A 14117-nucleotide genomic window follows, 5' to 3' on the forward strand; every position below is an offset into this window, starting at 1 on the left:
CAGACAGTCTGACTTGAGAATATAACTTCCCAAACTACCATATTTAGTCTCCTATTAAATTTGCTAGTGTAAGCTCACTCTACCATGGTGTTTTGTATATAGAAAGCTTTTGGTTAAATGTTTGTAACATTGAGTTTTCTTGCATCCTTACTCTGTTTCTCCGGTGTTTGAGAGAGGATTCCCCTGCTTTAATCATAGGAATTGAGTAAACCGGGCCTGGAGGTAGGCAGGTAGAGAGTTTGCAAGTCTGCCTCCTGAAATGTGAGCTACCTGGAGATAAGCAAAGGCACAGCCTGCTGAATTCCCTGCCAGGCATATTGTAGAAATTCCCACCACCCTAGGAAGAATTCTACACTACTTTCACAAAATCTTAGAATGTTAGAGCTGGAAGGGGATTAAAAGATCACCTTCCCTATTGGTTTCCAAATAGTCATGAATCCCTTTGTTAAAAATAACTTTCTAGAAGTATATATTTTGAAGAACAAAACATTTTAGGTAGAAGAATCTAGTGATAATCTTCCTCCCATCCCCCGCCCCACAAACATCCCCTAGAACTGAGGATCCCAGTTTGATTCAAACAGTGTAACCCCATCATTCTTACAGATGATGAAACTGAAGTGCAAGTCTAGTAAGGATCAAGGCGTGTTAGTACCTAAACTAATTCCAGAAGTTCTGTAATTCCCGTGCTTTCCATGGAAGTCATCCTTACGCAGCATTTCCAAAAGGGACTTTGTGATCAAAACACTCAACTAGTTATGAAGACGACAAATCTGAACAGTTCTAGTTCTCCCCACTCAGGAGCTAGGCTAATGAAGAACCTAGAGACAAAAAATAACGCACGTTCGCACTGAACTATACTTGTTTCCAAAATACCACTCCTGAGATTTAAGAAGGACGTCAGGACCTTGGCCAGCTCTGCGAAAGCCCTGTGGGCGGTAAAGCGGGGTCCCTCAAGACCCCATAGAAGCCGGGGCTTGAGAGACGAGGCAGAGGTCGAACCTCGTGGGCAGAATGGCTGGCGAACCCCATGCTAACGCTCGGCGCTGTCCCCCGGAGGGGGTTGCTCACAGAGTGGGTGACCCAGCAGAGGTGCTCTCCATGGGATTCCGTGGCCCGGTGGCATTCCAGTCCTGCGCCTGCTGCAAGGGCTCACAGGACGCCGAGCGGAAGGGGCGGTGCTTGCGGCGGAAGTTGCCGTCTCAGGTGACGCGGGAGGCCCTGCGGCGCGCAGAGCTAGGGTTCAGGTGAGTGGCTGGTGATCTACAGTCGCTGGTTCCCAGCGCCGCGCACCGGCAGTGCCCCATAGGGCACGTGACCATTCCAGGCCCAGGCAACGACGGGTCCTGTTTCTAGTTGGAATTGCACTCGGGAGGAATGCGGGCTAATTCAATTAAGTCTGAATCTGGAGTCTGTCGGGTCTCCTTTTCGGAGGACCCTGGCTCAAAGTGAAAGCTGGAAAAAGCCTGCTCTGAGTGTTTCGGCCGGGGCTGGAGACACCCACCCAGCCCTGTTTCAGAACTAGGGCTGGCTGCCACTAGGTGTCCATAGCTGCACAGTCTGCCTCTTCTCCACTTGTCTAAGGCGACACTGTCAGGAATCATCCCTTCGGAAGCCTCTGCCCCTTCCCGATGTATCAGAAGTGGAAAGAGGGAGTGGGTGCGAGGGAAATGTCAGGTGTCTTTCTCATCGTGGGTAGGGCAGTGGGAGTGACCCTTTCCTCTTGACTTGACAGAAGGCATGGCACTCTGGCGGGCGTACCAAAGGGCCCTGGCTGCTCACCCGTGGAAAGTCCAGGTCCTGACGGCTGGTGAGTGTCTGGGAACCAAAGTGGGAACAGAGCAGGCTGATTAGGGAGAAGGGTGCGTTCCAAGGTACTGCCCTTATTTCCTGCTTCTGTTTAGCCTCCCGGAAGTGTTGACTCTCATCTCAATCTGTTCTGTCAGTACGAGTCCCCAAAGCTATTCTAACGGGTTATGCATAATTGGCTTAACTGTAAAGTAGGATACGAAAGTTCTCAAAAAGCTGAGCAGTTGATCTCAAGGATAAAAGCATTGCTACAGGAAAACCCGCTTGGAAAACTAAAACACTCCTTTAACATTTAAAAAAAATTTTTTTTAATATTTATTTTTTGGTTGTAACTGGACACAATATTTTTATTTTATTTATTTTTATGTGGTGCTGAGGATCGAACCCAAGGCCTCCCACGTGCTAAGCAAGCTCTCTACAGCTGAGCCACAATCCCAGCCCCTCCTTTAACATTTTATAGAATGCAAAGCACTTTCATATGCATCGTACCACAGGGGCTCCATAAAGCTCAGAGTTAGAATTACTTGACTCCAGATTAGATTACATACCCAGTAAGTGCTGATATCAAGACTCCAGTTTATTTTTCTTAGCATTTTTATTGTGAAATATGCGCCAGAATAAATATATACATTTGAAGTTTACATTATACTAAAACTGATCACTCCTGTATCAGTACTCAGCTTTGGCATCTTCTGTGGCACTCTCCCTAATTCAGGTATTCCATGAGAACTCTGAGTTTTGTTTATATCATTCTTTTGCTTTTCTTACTGTTTATTACCTATGTGTATATCCCCAAATACCGTTCTAACCAAGGATTTTTTACTCTAATCCAGTGATTGGATAGCAACTTCATGAAGGTAACCCAAGGATATCCCTACATTTGTTACTATCTTCTTTCTGCAGATTAGCTAACGCAAGGAGATAACACAGAGATAAGCTTTAGAAGGGAAAATATCAGGCAGTGCAAAGAGTGATCAGGGTAAGATGAGGCCTTGCCTATGTGAGGACTGTGGGATTCTGAGAAGAAAGAGTTTTAGAAGGGATAGGGCACTACTGAAAGTTAAGATGGAACTGGTATCCTATTACTCAAATAAAAATTTGCAACTTCTCTGTGTGACTGACCAAGAGAAGGATGGACTCTTTTGCCCCTCCTTGGGCCTCTCTTCAGCCTCCTCTGCCCAAAGACCTCTTGTCCTGTCCTCAGAGTGTCCATCAGCCTGCATGACTCATGCTGGACTGTGTGGCTGTGATGGGAACTGACACGCTGGGCCCTTTGCCCAGCCTCAAATTCCCTCAGGTCCCATAACTGCCAGATAGAAGATTCCCCCTTGTGGTCATCAAGAATAGAGAGGAAGGAATGATAGCCTTTGTGTTTCCATACCCAGTGAATTTGCAGCTGACAAGGACAGGAGCTAAAGCTGAAAAGGGTCCCAAATGCAAAAATGTGGTGGTATTAGAGTCCTTTGGCTTCACAACCTCAATCTTCCTGAATCTATGCTGACAACTCATTCCTGAAACAATCTGAAGCTTCCTAGCACTTTTCTTAAATTTCCCCAAACTTGCAGTCTATCCCTGCTGCTAGGTATATTGGGACCAAATTATAAATGAAGATGGGAAGTAGGTTTAGCTCACTGAGCCATATTTGGACCCCAGCACAATTAGTTCCTAAGGTCCCATGGACTAGCTCATCACACTGGAAAACAGATTTCAGAATTGGAGTTAAAAAGACCAAGATATGAAAATCAGAACCATAGTACTTTATAACTGCTTTAATTAGCACAAGCCAATAAACTTCACTGGGCCTCAGTTTCCTCATTTAGAACTTGAGTTGATCTATTTAAAGTTAGCCCTTAACACAGAGTTGGTTTTTTTTTTTTTTCTTTTTTTTAAGGGATTTAGGACTTCACAGGGTCAGTGTAAGGATTATCAATGTGGAATTCTTTTAAAAATCCACAACAGACTTCAAGGCTCAAGGGGTTTGATCCTTTCTATGAGTCAACCCAAGCACAACAAGCCATTCTTTTTATAGTGGGTTGAGTTTGTCCCAGTTGCCATAAATCTGTTCATGAATAGTATGTTAGCCTTGGTTTTCCAAAAAGCAGAGCAGAAAACTTATGTGCAGGTACTTTGTTAGGGAGTAGAAAGTAATCCCACAGAGGAAAAGAGGGAGAACCAGAATAAGGATATATTGTTAAATTGTCCACTATTCTGTTCACTGTGGCTCAATCTCTTGGAACTAAGAACCTCTTTGAAATGCTTCTTAGGACTGTCTGGATGAATAGTCATTTTTGGAGAAAAGAAGAGAACTCCAATCTCACATTGGCCAAAGTGTCACCTTAGGAAGTGTTAGCTCCCCTTCCACTACCAGGTTACACAAGCATAGTCACTGAAGACATTAACAGTGAGTCCCCAGGTATGGCATGGGCCTGAAGCAAGGGTCTGTTAGGCTGAACTACAGTGATGGCTGGACCAAGAGATAGGTGAGCCAAGATCTGAAATAGTTCAACGGAAGTGTCTAATACACCACTTTTGGCCAAGCCAGAGTCAGGAACAGGGCAGCCTAGGGAAAGGTTGGCTGCATGTTCTGTAGAGTCTGAGTCAGCCTTATCCCTTCCTTTCTTGAGGGCCCTTCTAGTCTCCAGTGGGCCCGGGGCCCAGTTCTGTTCATCTTAGGCCACCCTAGTACTACTATGAGAGCAACTGAGCTCCTGTAGACCCTGGTTTCCCTGAAGTCTGACTTAAGCCAGGATGTGAGAGCTCAACAGGCCTTAAAGACCATTCCTACCCACAATATTACAGAAGAGGAAATTAAGGCAAGAGTAGGGAGTGACATGTGCTGAGGTCTTATATGGTCACTGTAGGGCTGTCATTAGAACCTAGAGTACTACCTACTGCACTGCCCTGCACTTGAGACTATGGGGTCCTTAGGATGCTGAGTGCTGTCCCAGCTGGTCTGAGCTTAGACATCTGGCAAGCATCAGAACCATCCACTTTGTCTTGTTTTCCAGCAGAAGGGTGGGCTAAGACCAGGTGTGAGGAGAGCCCTCAGACCCATCCCAGATGATGTACTCTGTCCTAGCCAGGGTCAAGTCCCTACCCCAGCCAGGGAGGTAGTTAAGGAAGCTTTTGAGTAGGCAGTACTGCTGGCCCCCTGCCAGTAGTGTCTATCTGCCAACCCAGCCTCCTGTGCTCAAGGGCACACTTTCACTCCAAGAAGCTACTTCCTGTCCCCCTGTCTTCTCATCTTCCATTAGTGCTTTATTTTCTTGTACATAAGATTCAACACAAAAGCCAGTGGAGGAACAAAATATACCTTGGAAGAAGGTGTGGAAGTTGGGACTTTTTTACTAATGGGCAGGGGATGGCCCCAAGTAGATCTATGCCCAGAGATAGGCTCTCCTACCTCCTTCCCTTGGTTCTAGCAGGGAGTGACGGCATGAGAACTGGCACTTACCCAAGGGCATGATGTCACACCTGCACCAGCATCTGTTAGCTGGGCTCTGTGCCCAGCTCTGGCATTTGGGCATCACGGCCCAGCAGCCCCTTGCCCTGCCCCATCAAGGCTCTGGGCATTATGTGCCTGCAGCCCTCTAGTCCCAAATCCCAAGACCAAGGAGTAGGGAGCCAGATCATAGAAGCTCAAAACTAGCAAAATATGTCTCGGGTCTCCCAGAGCCTGGGGTTTTGGGGTCTGTTGGGGCTTTGGGTTGAGAAGGATGAAATGAGGAATCTGAATATCTGACTCCTTCCTGCTCAAAGGGTCACTTGAGCCATAAATGTAGGTCTTTCTCTTTGTTTGGACCAAAGCCTTAGACCATGCTGGAGTTGCTGTAGGTAGGTCCAGGTCCCTGATCATCTGTGGGCAGAAGATGAATTTCTGGGTGCTGTTCTATTTGAAAGACCTGGAAGGGGCTGTACAGCCATAGTGCCTACTCATTTCTGTTGTTGCCATGTCGCTTGGTAGTCCCTCGGACTTGATGTGCACAGTTTGGGGCCTAGAATCCATATTTCTCTATGGCTGTGGGCTCCCATGATTATGGGCTCAGGAACTTGGACTTTCATTCCAACTCTGCCTTTAGCTTGTCAGATGACTGTCAGCAAGTCATGAAGAGTGGAAATATATACCTCTCTTTAACAATTTTTTTCCCCAGGAGCATTGCTGCCTGCCCTCCCCACAAGGTGACAAGGAACAAAGGTGCTGAATACTGGAGAGTAAGAACAGGAAATGCATTCGTTTAGGAAGCATTTCTTCTTTTTTTTTTAACTTTTTTTTTTAATATTTATTTTTTAGTTTTTGGCGGACACAACATCTTTGTTTGTATGTGGTGTTGAGGATCGAACCCGGGCCGCACGCATGCCAGGCGAGCGCGCTACCACTTGAGCCACATCCCCAGCCCCAGGAAGCATTTCTTATATGTAAACTCTTTGGGACCTTGCTTGGACAGGAACCACTGCAGAGGAGCAGCCACAGGAGCCCATGGCTGCCCATTGACCTCCAAGCCTGTCTCAGCTTCTACTTGGAATGCTGGCCTCCTTGCTCTCCTGGCCTGGCTTTGTCCCAATTCTATTCCTTACTGAGTCACACACCTTAGTTGGATGTGTGACCGTCTACCTCCAGACCTTTTGTGAGATTTATGTGAACATTCATTGTTATCTGTAACCATCTGGCCAAAGTCCACTGTCAGACTGTTAGTGCCTTCATTGAAGAAGTGCCTTTGGTCTTCCCAGGGTCACTTCTCCCTTTATGCATGGCTGCAGAAACTCCCTGTCCTTCCTGGGAGCACAGCCAGTGCCCCCACATTGGGGGAAGGCATAGTGAATTAAATGCTCACTACTTGAGAGCAGGGAGCAAGCCCTCACTTCCCTGTGGTTTTTACACCTTGATTCCAACACGTGGATCTTCATGCCCTTTCCCAGAGCAGTCCTGTTGTTTGGGATCATGCTTTTGACGTTTTTCCTTTATTTATTTCTGTACAATTGCCAGGGATTCTGTTAAGTATGGTGAGGAATAAGAAAACAAAAGTGTCTAGGATTTTGTGCTTGCCCTTGAGGAGGTTATGTCTACCAGTATTCTGGGAAGAATGACTGAAAGTTTCAGGGGTGCCTTGATCTGAAATAGTTTGTACCTTGGGGACCAGAGATATTCAGTGGTCAGCAGCCCAGATCATCTAGGGATGCCTGTCCCCAGCCCTAGCCCCCAGCTTTCCCCTGTTGCCTCTGACCAGGCTGCTAGGGCAGGGCTGTGCAGAGGGTGGTAGAGAAGAGCAGAGCCTTGAGCACGCAGCCAGCATGGACGTCAGAGCCAGTTCCAGGCCAAGGAACAGGTTGCAGGATGTGTTTGCCCAGTGCTAATTGAGGGCATAGAGACAGTGGTGGCTTTGTGGCTGGAGGGGACTTTCATTACTCAGTGAGAGAGATGGGCAAGCTGGAGATCAGATGGTCAATCCCAAGCGGCCCCTATAAGTGTGTGTTTGCTAGAAACCATCACGCCATCATAACTGATGGGGGCTCTGTAAACAATGATGATTCTGTCTTGGTTTTTGAGTGTGGATGTCTCACTGGGGCTGCATGGATCGGAGTGTCTGTATAATTAAGGGGGAAGCAGAAGCAGAGGCCTGGGGAGAAATGGCTCTAATACCCATTGCCAACTCAGTCTGAGGGTACAAATGGGGAAGTCTGGGTTTGACAGTGCTAAGGTGGCCAGGACTCTTTCTTGTTGGGAACTCCTTCAGTTCAATCATTTTCCCACCCAGGACCATTTGAGCACTAATGTCTTAGAAAAGAGTTATCCTTGCTGTGTTCTGCAAATAGAGATCCCAAGACCAAGGTGAAGGCTGTGGGCTAAGTCTTGCATTGGGCAGAGGGAGAAAGAAACAGGGTTCTTTATTATTCTATACATGATCTATTTGTAGTACAGTGTCCTAGAAAGAACATATAAGCCTCCTCGTTCTGGCTTGCCTCTTCAGTTACAGGTTATTTGAGATGGTAGACCTTTGATTCTTTACCTCTAAAATAATGGATTTGGGATCAGATGGGTTTTATTAGGTGACCGTGAGGTGGGTGGCTTTTATTTTATATTCCCATGTTGCATTTTGCTAATACTTACTTTAAAATAAAAAATATAGATGAAAATAACTTTACACAATAAAGTAATGTTATTTTAACTCAGTTTAAACTTAGCAAATGATAAGTATTAAATAAAATAAGGAGTTTGGATTAAATGATCTTTTAGGCTGGATGTGGTAGTGCGTTCCTGTAATTCCAGTGACTCAGGAAGCTGAGGCAGGAGGATCATAGGTTCAAAGCCAGCCTCAGCAACTTAATGAGTCTGTAAGCAACCCAGTGAGATCCTGTCTCAAAATAAAAATAAAAAGGACTAGGGATACCGAGCTGAGGTTGTGGCTCAGCGGTAGAGTGCTTGCCTCGCACATGCGAGGCACTGGGTTTGATCCTCAGCACCACATAAAAATAAATGAACAAAATAAAGGTATTGTGTCCATCTACAACTAAAAAATATTTTTTAAAAAAAGGACTAGGGATGTGGCTCAGCGGTTAAGTGCCTTTGAGTTCAATCCCTGGTACCAAAAGAGAAAGAAAGGAAAAGAAATGATCTAGTAGGCCCTTTTAATTCTGTCTATGATTTTCAGTCCTAGGACCTTAAATTCTCTTTCTTCTATCTGCTGTTTCCTGACTTGACCTCCCTTTGCCTCTCAGTGCAGAGTTCTTGGCCTACTCAGGATATACATGAGGTGTCACCATCCTTGAAGAATAGGCGGTTTTGTGGTAGCAGGTGGGGCTAGTCATTTGCCCAGAATGAAGTCCTGGGGCTCAGAGTGCCAGAGCCTCATTCTGTCAGCAGACTTAAATTTTTGGAGCTATCCTGACAACATCTGTGTACCCTGCACAGGGTCCCTGATGGGCCTAGGTGACATTATCTCACAGCAGCTGGTGGAGAGGCGGGGTCTGCAGGAACACCAGACAGGCCGAACCCTAACCATGGTGTCCCTGGGCTGTGGCTTTGTGGTAAGTTCTGCCCACAGTAAGGCTGCACTGAACTCACTAGAGGTCTAGTTCTTTGCCATCCTGTAGTTTCCCTTGGCCTGTCACACCTAGGTCACCCTGCAGCCCTCGTAGTGTCTCAGTGTATGCTTCCCCTGAGATTTGGTTTCTGATACTTGGGGGAAGAACTTTGTGGTATAAAAATCAAGTGCCCCCTCACTGCATCCTGTGGCCCCATCTGGGGTTGACTTCCAGGCCCCTGTACTAGGAGGCTGGTACAAGGTGTTGGACCGGCTCATCCCTGGCACCACCAAGGTGGATGCACTAAAGAAGATGTTGTTGGATCAGGTGAGTGAAGGAAAAGGGTGTTGGGAAGGCTGAGCTGGGTTAAGACATGGGGTACTCACAGAGCTTTAATTTCTCTTCCCTAGGGGGGGTTTGCCCCGTGTTTTTTAGGCTGCTTCCTCCCATTGATGGGGACACTCAATGGACTGTCAGCCCAGGATAATTGGGCCAAATTACGGAGGGTAAGTGAGTCTGTGGCTAGTAGGCTGGCAACCCCAGGAAAACGTGGAGGCAGGGAGAGCCAGGAAGGGAGGGGAGTGTGGGGCTAGAGGTGTGCTCTTGGGACAGAAGTTTGTGTATGATATTCATGTTGGGGAGGGGTGGCAGCCACTTAGAGGTGCAAGTGTGAATTTGTTCCTTCTTTGTCTCCTCAGGATTATCCTGATGCCCTCCTCACCAACTACTATGTAAGAACTGACCCCTTCTGTCTGTTTTCCTGCTCCCTTAAGTCCAGAAATGCCCTGGGATTGGGGTTCGCCTGGCATAGGAATCCCTCCCTTGGGATTACTCATTCCCCCTGCAGGCCCCATGCTCAGAGAAACACTAACTTCTAGTCTTTTCTTGTGTGCAGCAGTCAGGGCAGGTCCAGGTGAGGCAGTGAGTCTGGAAGTCCCGTTGGGGAGGAAGCCATTCAACCTTTGCCTTCTCTTTTTGTAGCTCTGGCCTGCTGTGCAGTTAGCAAACTTCTACCTAGTGCCCCTGCATTACAGGTATGACAGACCCCCACCCCACCCTTCAGGGAAGATCCATGTTACCAACAATTGGAAAAAAAATGATTCTCATTTCAACCTTCACCTCCTTTAGATCTCCACCAGTATACTTTGCTCTGGTCATAACTCTTCAGACTTCCAAGCATTTTATTCATAACCTTTGGCCCTTTACAGAAACTGTTCCAGAGTGTCCCCCACTGACCTTCTATCATCTCACTATGGAGGATCCTGCTTCTACAACTCTTGTCTCCATCCCACCTGAGCTCTCCACCTTTGATGGCATATCTGCAGAGACAGTGCCTCACTGGGGTGCTGCATCCTAGGTTAGACAGAAAGGTAGACCTAAAGGCTTTGTCAGGTTAGTTTACTGCAAAGCATTATTTTGCTTTAATAATAAAGGTCATTGCTGAGAGACAATAAAAAATAGTGTGGAACTCAAAATGAGTTGTTAAAAATGCTTGCAGGTGAGGTATCTTGGAAACAGAAAAACTCTGAAACTCTTCCGAGAAGACATGGTCAAATTTTTCATGGATAGCATAGCTAAAGGAATACCTACTTACAAACCAATTCCTAAACATAAGTGTCCTTTGCAGCAGTCTTTGAAACTAGAGCAAAGTCAAGTTAAAATAAAGAAGGTCCTAGTGACTGGGAAGGCTGAGGCAGGAGGGTTGCAAGCTTGAGGCCAGCCTGGGCAACTTAATAAGACCCTGTCTCAAAATAAAAATATTTAAAAGGCTTGTGATGTAGCTTACTAGTAGAGCATTTGGCTAGTGTGCACAGGGTTTGATCCCTGGCACTACAAAAAGCAAACAAGAAAAGGTTCTATTTTATACACAGGTAGCAAATTTTTTGGAAGGTGGACTCTCCTCAGTTGGTACAAGATGGACAGATAAATGTATTTAGAAGGGGCCTGGACAGGTTATGAATAACAGACTTGTGCCTGACAAGAACTGCTGGGTTCTTAACTGTTGAGACCTTCATCTGGAATTCAGGGCCCTGGGAGAGAATGAGAATCTGAGCTAGTTCTGGTCTGAGCCACATAGTCCCTCCATAGGGGCTGGAGGAAGAAGACTCAAATCTGGAGATTCTCAGAATGCTGCCTCCTTTTCCTTTGCACTCTCCCTGTCCTATTCCATTGCTCCCCCTTCCATGCTTCCTAGTCTCCCTCCTCACAATGCATTCCTGTTCCTAGGTTGGCTGTTGTCCAGTGTGTTGCTGTCATTTGGAACTCCTACCTGTCGTGGAAAGCACATCAGTTCTAGCCTGCCTTGCTTCATCATTGCCACCTGCAATGATTCACCATGATCCCGGGATTGTCAGACAGTCTCCTCAAAATGGGCATATCAATGTCCATGGGGGTGGAAGTGCTGGTCAGAACTTGATGAGATGAGCACTCTGAAATGGGACATTTCATTTTAAACTGTAAACTGCTTCTGAAAATCACTAGCCCTTTATAATACATTCATGCAAGGCTTATCAACAGTACGTTCTGAGAACTATCATTAGGCAATTTCATTGTCATGCAAACATCATTGAGTGTACTTACACAAACCTAGGTGGTATAGATCAGTCACTTGATGTGGCCTCTTGATGCAGAGAAGAGACATGGTAAATATGAGATGTATGAGGATTGCTACCCGTCTAACACCACATAAAGGTTTTTTTCCTAAATTAGAGAAGACTCTAAAATAATGAAAAACCAGGTTCTGTGGTGCATTCCTGTAATCCCAACAACTCAGGAGGCTGAGGCAGGAGTTCAAGGCCAACTTCAGCAAGCAATCATGTGTCAAAAAATAAAAAGGGCTGGGAATGTGATTCAGTGGTTAAGCACCCCTGGGTTTAATCCCTGGTACCAAAAAGACAACAACAACAAAAAAAACTTTGAGTCATAAAATAATGATAAAGTAGAGTAAATACATAAACCAGTAATATTGTCTTTATTATTATTATCAAGTTTTATGTGCTGCACATAAGTCATACATGCTATACTTTAAAGCAACTGGTGATGCAGTAGATTTGTTCCCACCAGCATCACTACAAACATAGGATTAATGCATTGTGCTGTGATGTTACAACAGTTACCATGTCACTAGGTGGTAGGATAGGAGTTTCCAACTCCATTACAATATTATAGGGTCACCATTATGTATGTGGTCTGTCATTGACTGAAACATTGTTTATGGCACATGACATAGTCTTATTCCCACTCATGCCAACTTTTCATTGACATGTCTGTTACTATAGCCCTTCCCAACCCTAGTGCTCTTTGGGATCCCTTCAAACTCTTTATTGTGCTTCAGTAAATGTTTTAAATACATAATCTGGAACATGCAGAGGTCAGGAGTAAGACCCAGGAGAAAACTATAAAAATAGCTATTGATGGAAAGAAGCCTACATCCTCCAAGTCTTCTTTTACAAATGCAGACGCTAAGGTCTGTGGAAGTGAGGTAACCTGTCTAAGAGAACCCAATTTTCTTATTTCCTGCCTACTGATCTTAACTACAGGGGCAAAGGCATAATACTGCTGTTATGATTTCTGGGAGAAAAACTGGTATTTGTTAAACTTCCACTTTGAAGAAACTCAGAAACAAATGGCCCAGCCAGAAATCCTCATATTTGGTGCTCAGACAGCTGTAGAATTTAGATTCCAGGGCTGTAATAAGGTCAAGAGTCCGGGGATACTTAAGTTGTGGCAGGCTGCCTATAGTGTTGGCTGAGTGCCAGCACTGGTTCTGGATTCCCCCAGTCTACAACCTGATAATGGGCTAGGGGCTGGATCTGAGCATCCCAGAGTTCTCCCCCAGGCTTCTTGCCAGTTTCTTCGCGTCTAAAGACAGGGTCAGCACCATAGACAGCTCCACGGTCCCACCTCCCTTCTGTGTGCCAGAGGCCAGGAACCCAGGTTAGTGTGATGTGGCGACCAGCTCTAGTCTCTGCTATCTGTTCTAGACAGGGAGAAGGACTCGGGTCGTAGAGCAATCTTCATGGCCCAGACTTCAGGAGCCGGCTTCTCACTCTTCCAATTCTATCTAATGCTGCTTCCAGTGCTAGCCCTAGGGACACTAAGTCAAATGTCAAGAAATGCACCGCTCTGGGGGCTCGAAACCTCTGGACTCAAAGTTGCTGTCATTGCTTCTACAATCAGTTCATGTTCTTGGCTGACGTCAGTCGGAGCTGTCCTAGCGCTATATAAGGCTGGCGGCAGTCCCGGGACAGACCCTGTGCTCCCCAAGGAGCCCTCAGTCCAGCCCGAGGGACAGAGACTGGAGCTCCGTCTTGTATCAGGCAGACACTCTCCGATAACCTGTGAGTGAATGGGAGCGACCGTCTAGATTCCCTGAGCACCAAGACTCAGTGCTCAGCCCACCAACCGCGGCCCTCCGGGAGGCGGGGAAGAAGGGAGAGAGGGGTGGAACTGGATTGGCGCAGCGGCTGGGGCTGGGAGGCAGACTTGGGGCACTGGGCAGAAGCTGGAGGGTCCTGGCGGGGATGCTGGGCATGCGCTGATAAGGGTCACACCACCTGCGGCTGTCCCAGGCGCACCTCACCCTGCGCAACCCGTGTGTCTAGGGCCGGTGGCACCATGAAGCAAGCGGGACGCGCGGCACTGCTGGTGGCGCTGCTGCTTCTGGCCCAGCTGCGTCCCGGGGGCAGCCAATGGAGCCCGGCGGCTGCAGCTGGGACCGAGGTCCAAGACCCGAGTCTTCGATGGAGCGCCGGGGCGCGGAACCAGGGTGGTGGGGCTCGCGCTCTTCTCTTGCTACTGGCAGAGCGCTTCCCGCGCCGCACTGGGCTCACCCGATGGGGATCCGGGACTGCAGGCGAGCGGCCGCGTCGCGACGACCCTCCACTGTCCATCGACCTCACATTCCACCTGCTGCGGACCCTGCTGGAGCTGGCCCGGACGCAGAGTCAACGTGAGCGTGCGGAGCAAAACCGCATCATATTCGACTCTGTGGGCAAGTGAGCCGCCCAGTCCCGGACTGCGAAAACCTTGACCCCTTCCCCCACCCCGAGGCTGAAAGGTGCGCGACCGGAACTAACCCAGTCCCGCGATGCAGAGTGGCCCAGAGACGCTCTGAGCACCTCTGCTTGTCTATTTTCTAATAAAAGTGCTTAAGAGCCTTTGACTCCTGTCGTGGGGGCTCGGGCAAGCACAGAAGGGAATCCGTGGGAGAGGCAGGAGAGGCCCCAATCTTGATGGGGAGAAGGTCAGGGAGAACTGTTTTCAGTCAAGTCTCTAGGGGGTCCCATTAC

General features: G+C 47.4%; 2 protein-coding genes across 6 annotated transcripts; both read left to right on the forward strand.

Moving 5' to 3' along the window:
- Window positions 1-589: 589 nt before the first annotated feature.
- Window positions 590-11345, forward strand: Mpv17 (mitochondrial inner membrane protein MPV17). Of its 5 annotated transcripts, XR_007348145.1 has the most exons (9): window positions 598-1244; window positions 1733-1807; window positions 8714-8829; window positions 9061-9153; window positions 9237-9332; window positions 9525-9557; window positions 9808-9860; window positions 10035-10218; window positions 11053-11189. XR_007348145.1 is itself a non-coding variant. In XM_015479862.2 (8 exons), the coding sequence occupies exons 2-8, from the start codon at window positions 1738-1740 to the stop codon at window positions 11120-11122; spliced, it is 531 nt and encodes a 176-aa protein (XP_015335348.1). In that variant the 5' UTR covers window positions 622-1244; window positions 1733-1737; the 3' UTR covers window positions 11123-11345. The 5 variants fall into 5 exon arrangements, 4 of the variants coding, with proteins under 4 accessions (XP_048660613.1, XP_048660611.1, XP_015335348.1 ...); XM_015479862.2 differs by lacking the exon at window positions 10035-10218 and having other exon boundaries at window positions 622-1244; window positions 11053-11345; XM_048804656.1 differs by lacking the exons at window positions 9808-9860; window positions 10035-10218 and having other exon boundaries at window positions 590-1244; window positions 1736-1807; window positions 11053-11345.
- Window positions 11346-11688: 343 nt separating this feature from the next.
- Ucn (urocortin) lies at window positions 11689-13985 on the forward strand. The gene is made up of 2 exons (XM_015479864.2): window positions 11689-13166; window positions 13431-13985. Exon 2 carries the CDS (start codon window positions 13444-13446, stop codon window positions 13825-13827), a length of 384 nt encoding a protein of 127 aa, XP_015335350.1. The 5' UTR covers window positions 11689-13166; window positions 13431-13443; the 3' UTR covers window positions 13828-13985.
- Window positions 13986-14117: the final 132 nt, after the last annotated feature.

The sequence above is a fragment of the Marmota marmota genome, unplaced genomic scaffold (assembly GCF_001458135.2).
Source record: "Marmota marmota marmota unplaced genomic scaffold, marMar, whole genome shotgun sequence".
Taxonomy (NCBI): Eukaryota; Metazoa; Chordata; class Mammalia; order Rodentia; family Sciuridae; genus Marmota; species Marmota marmota.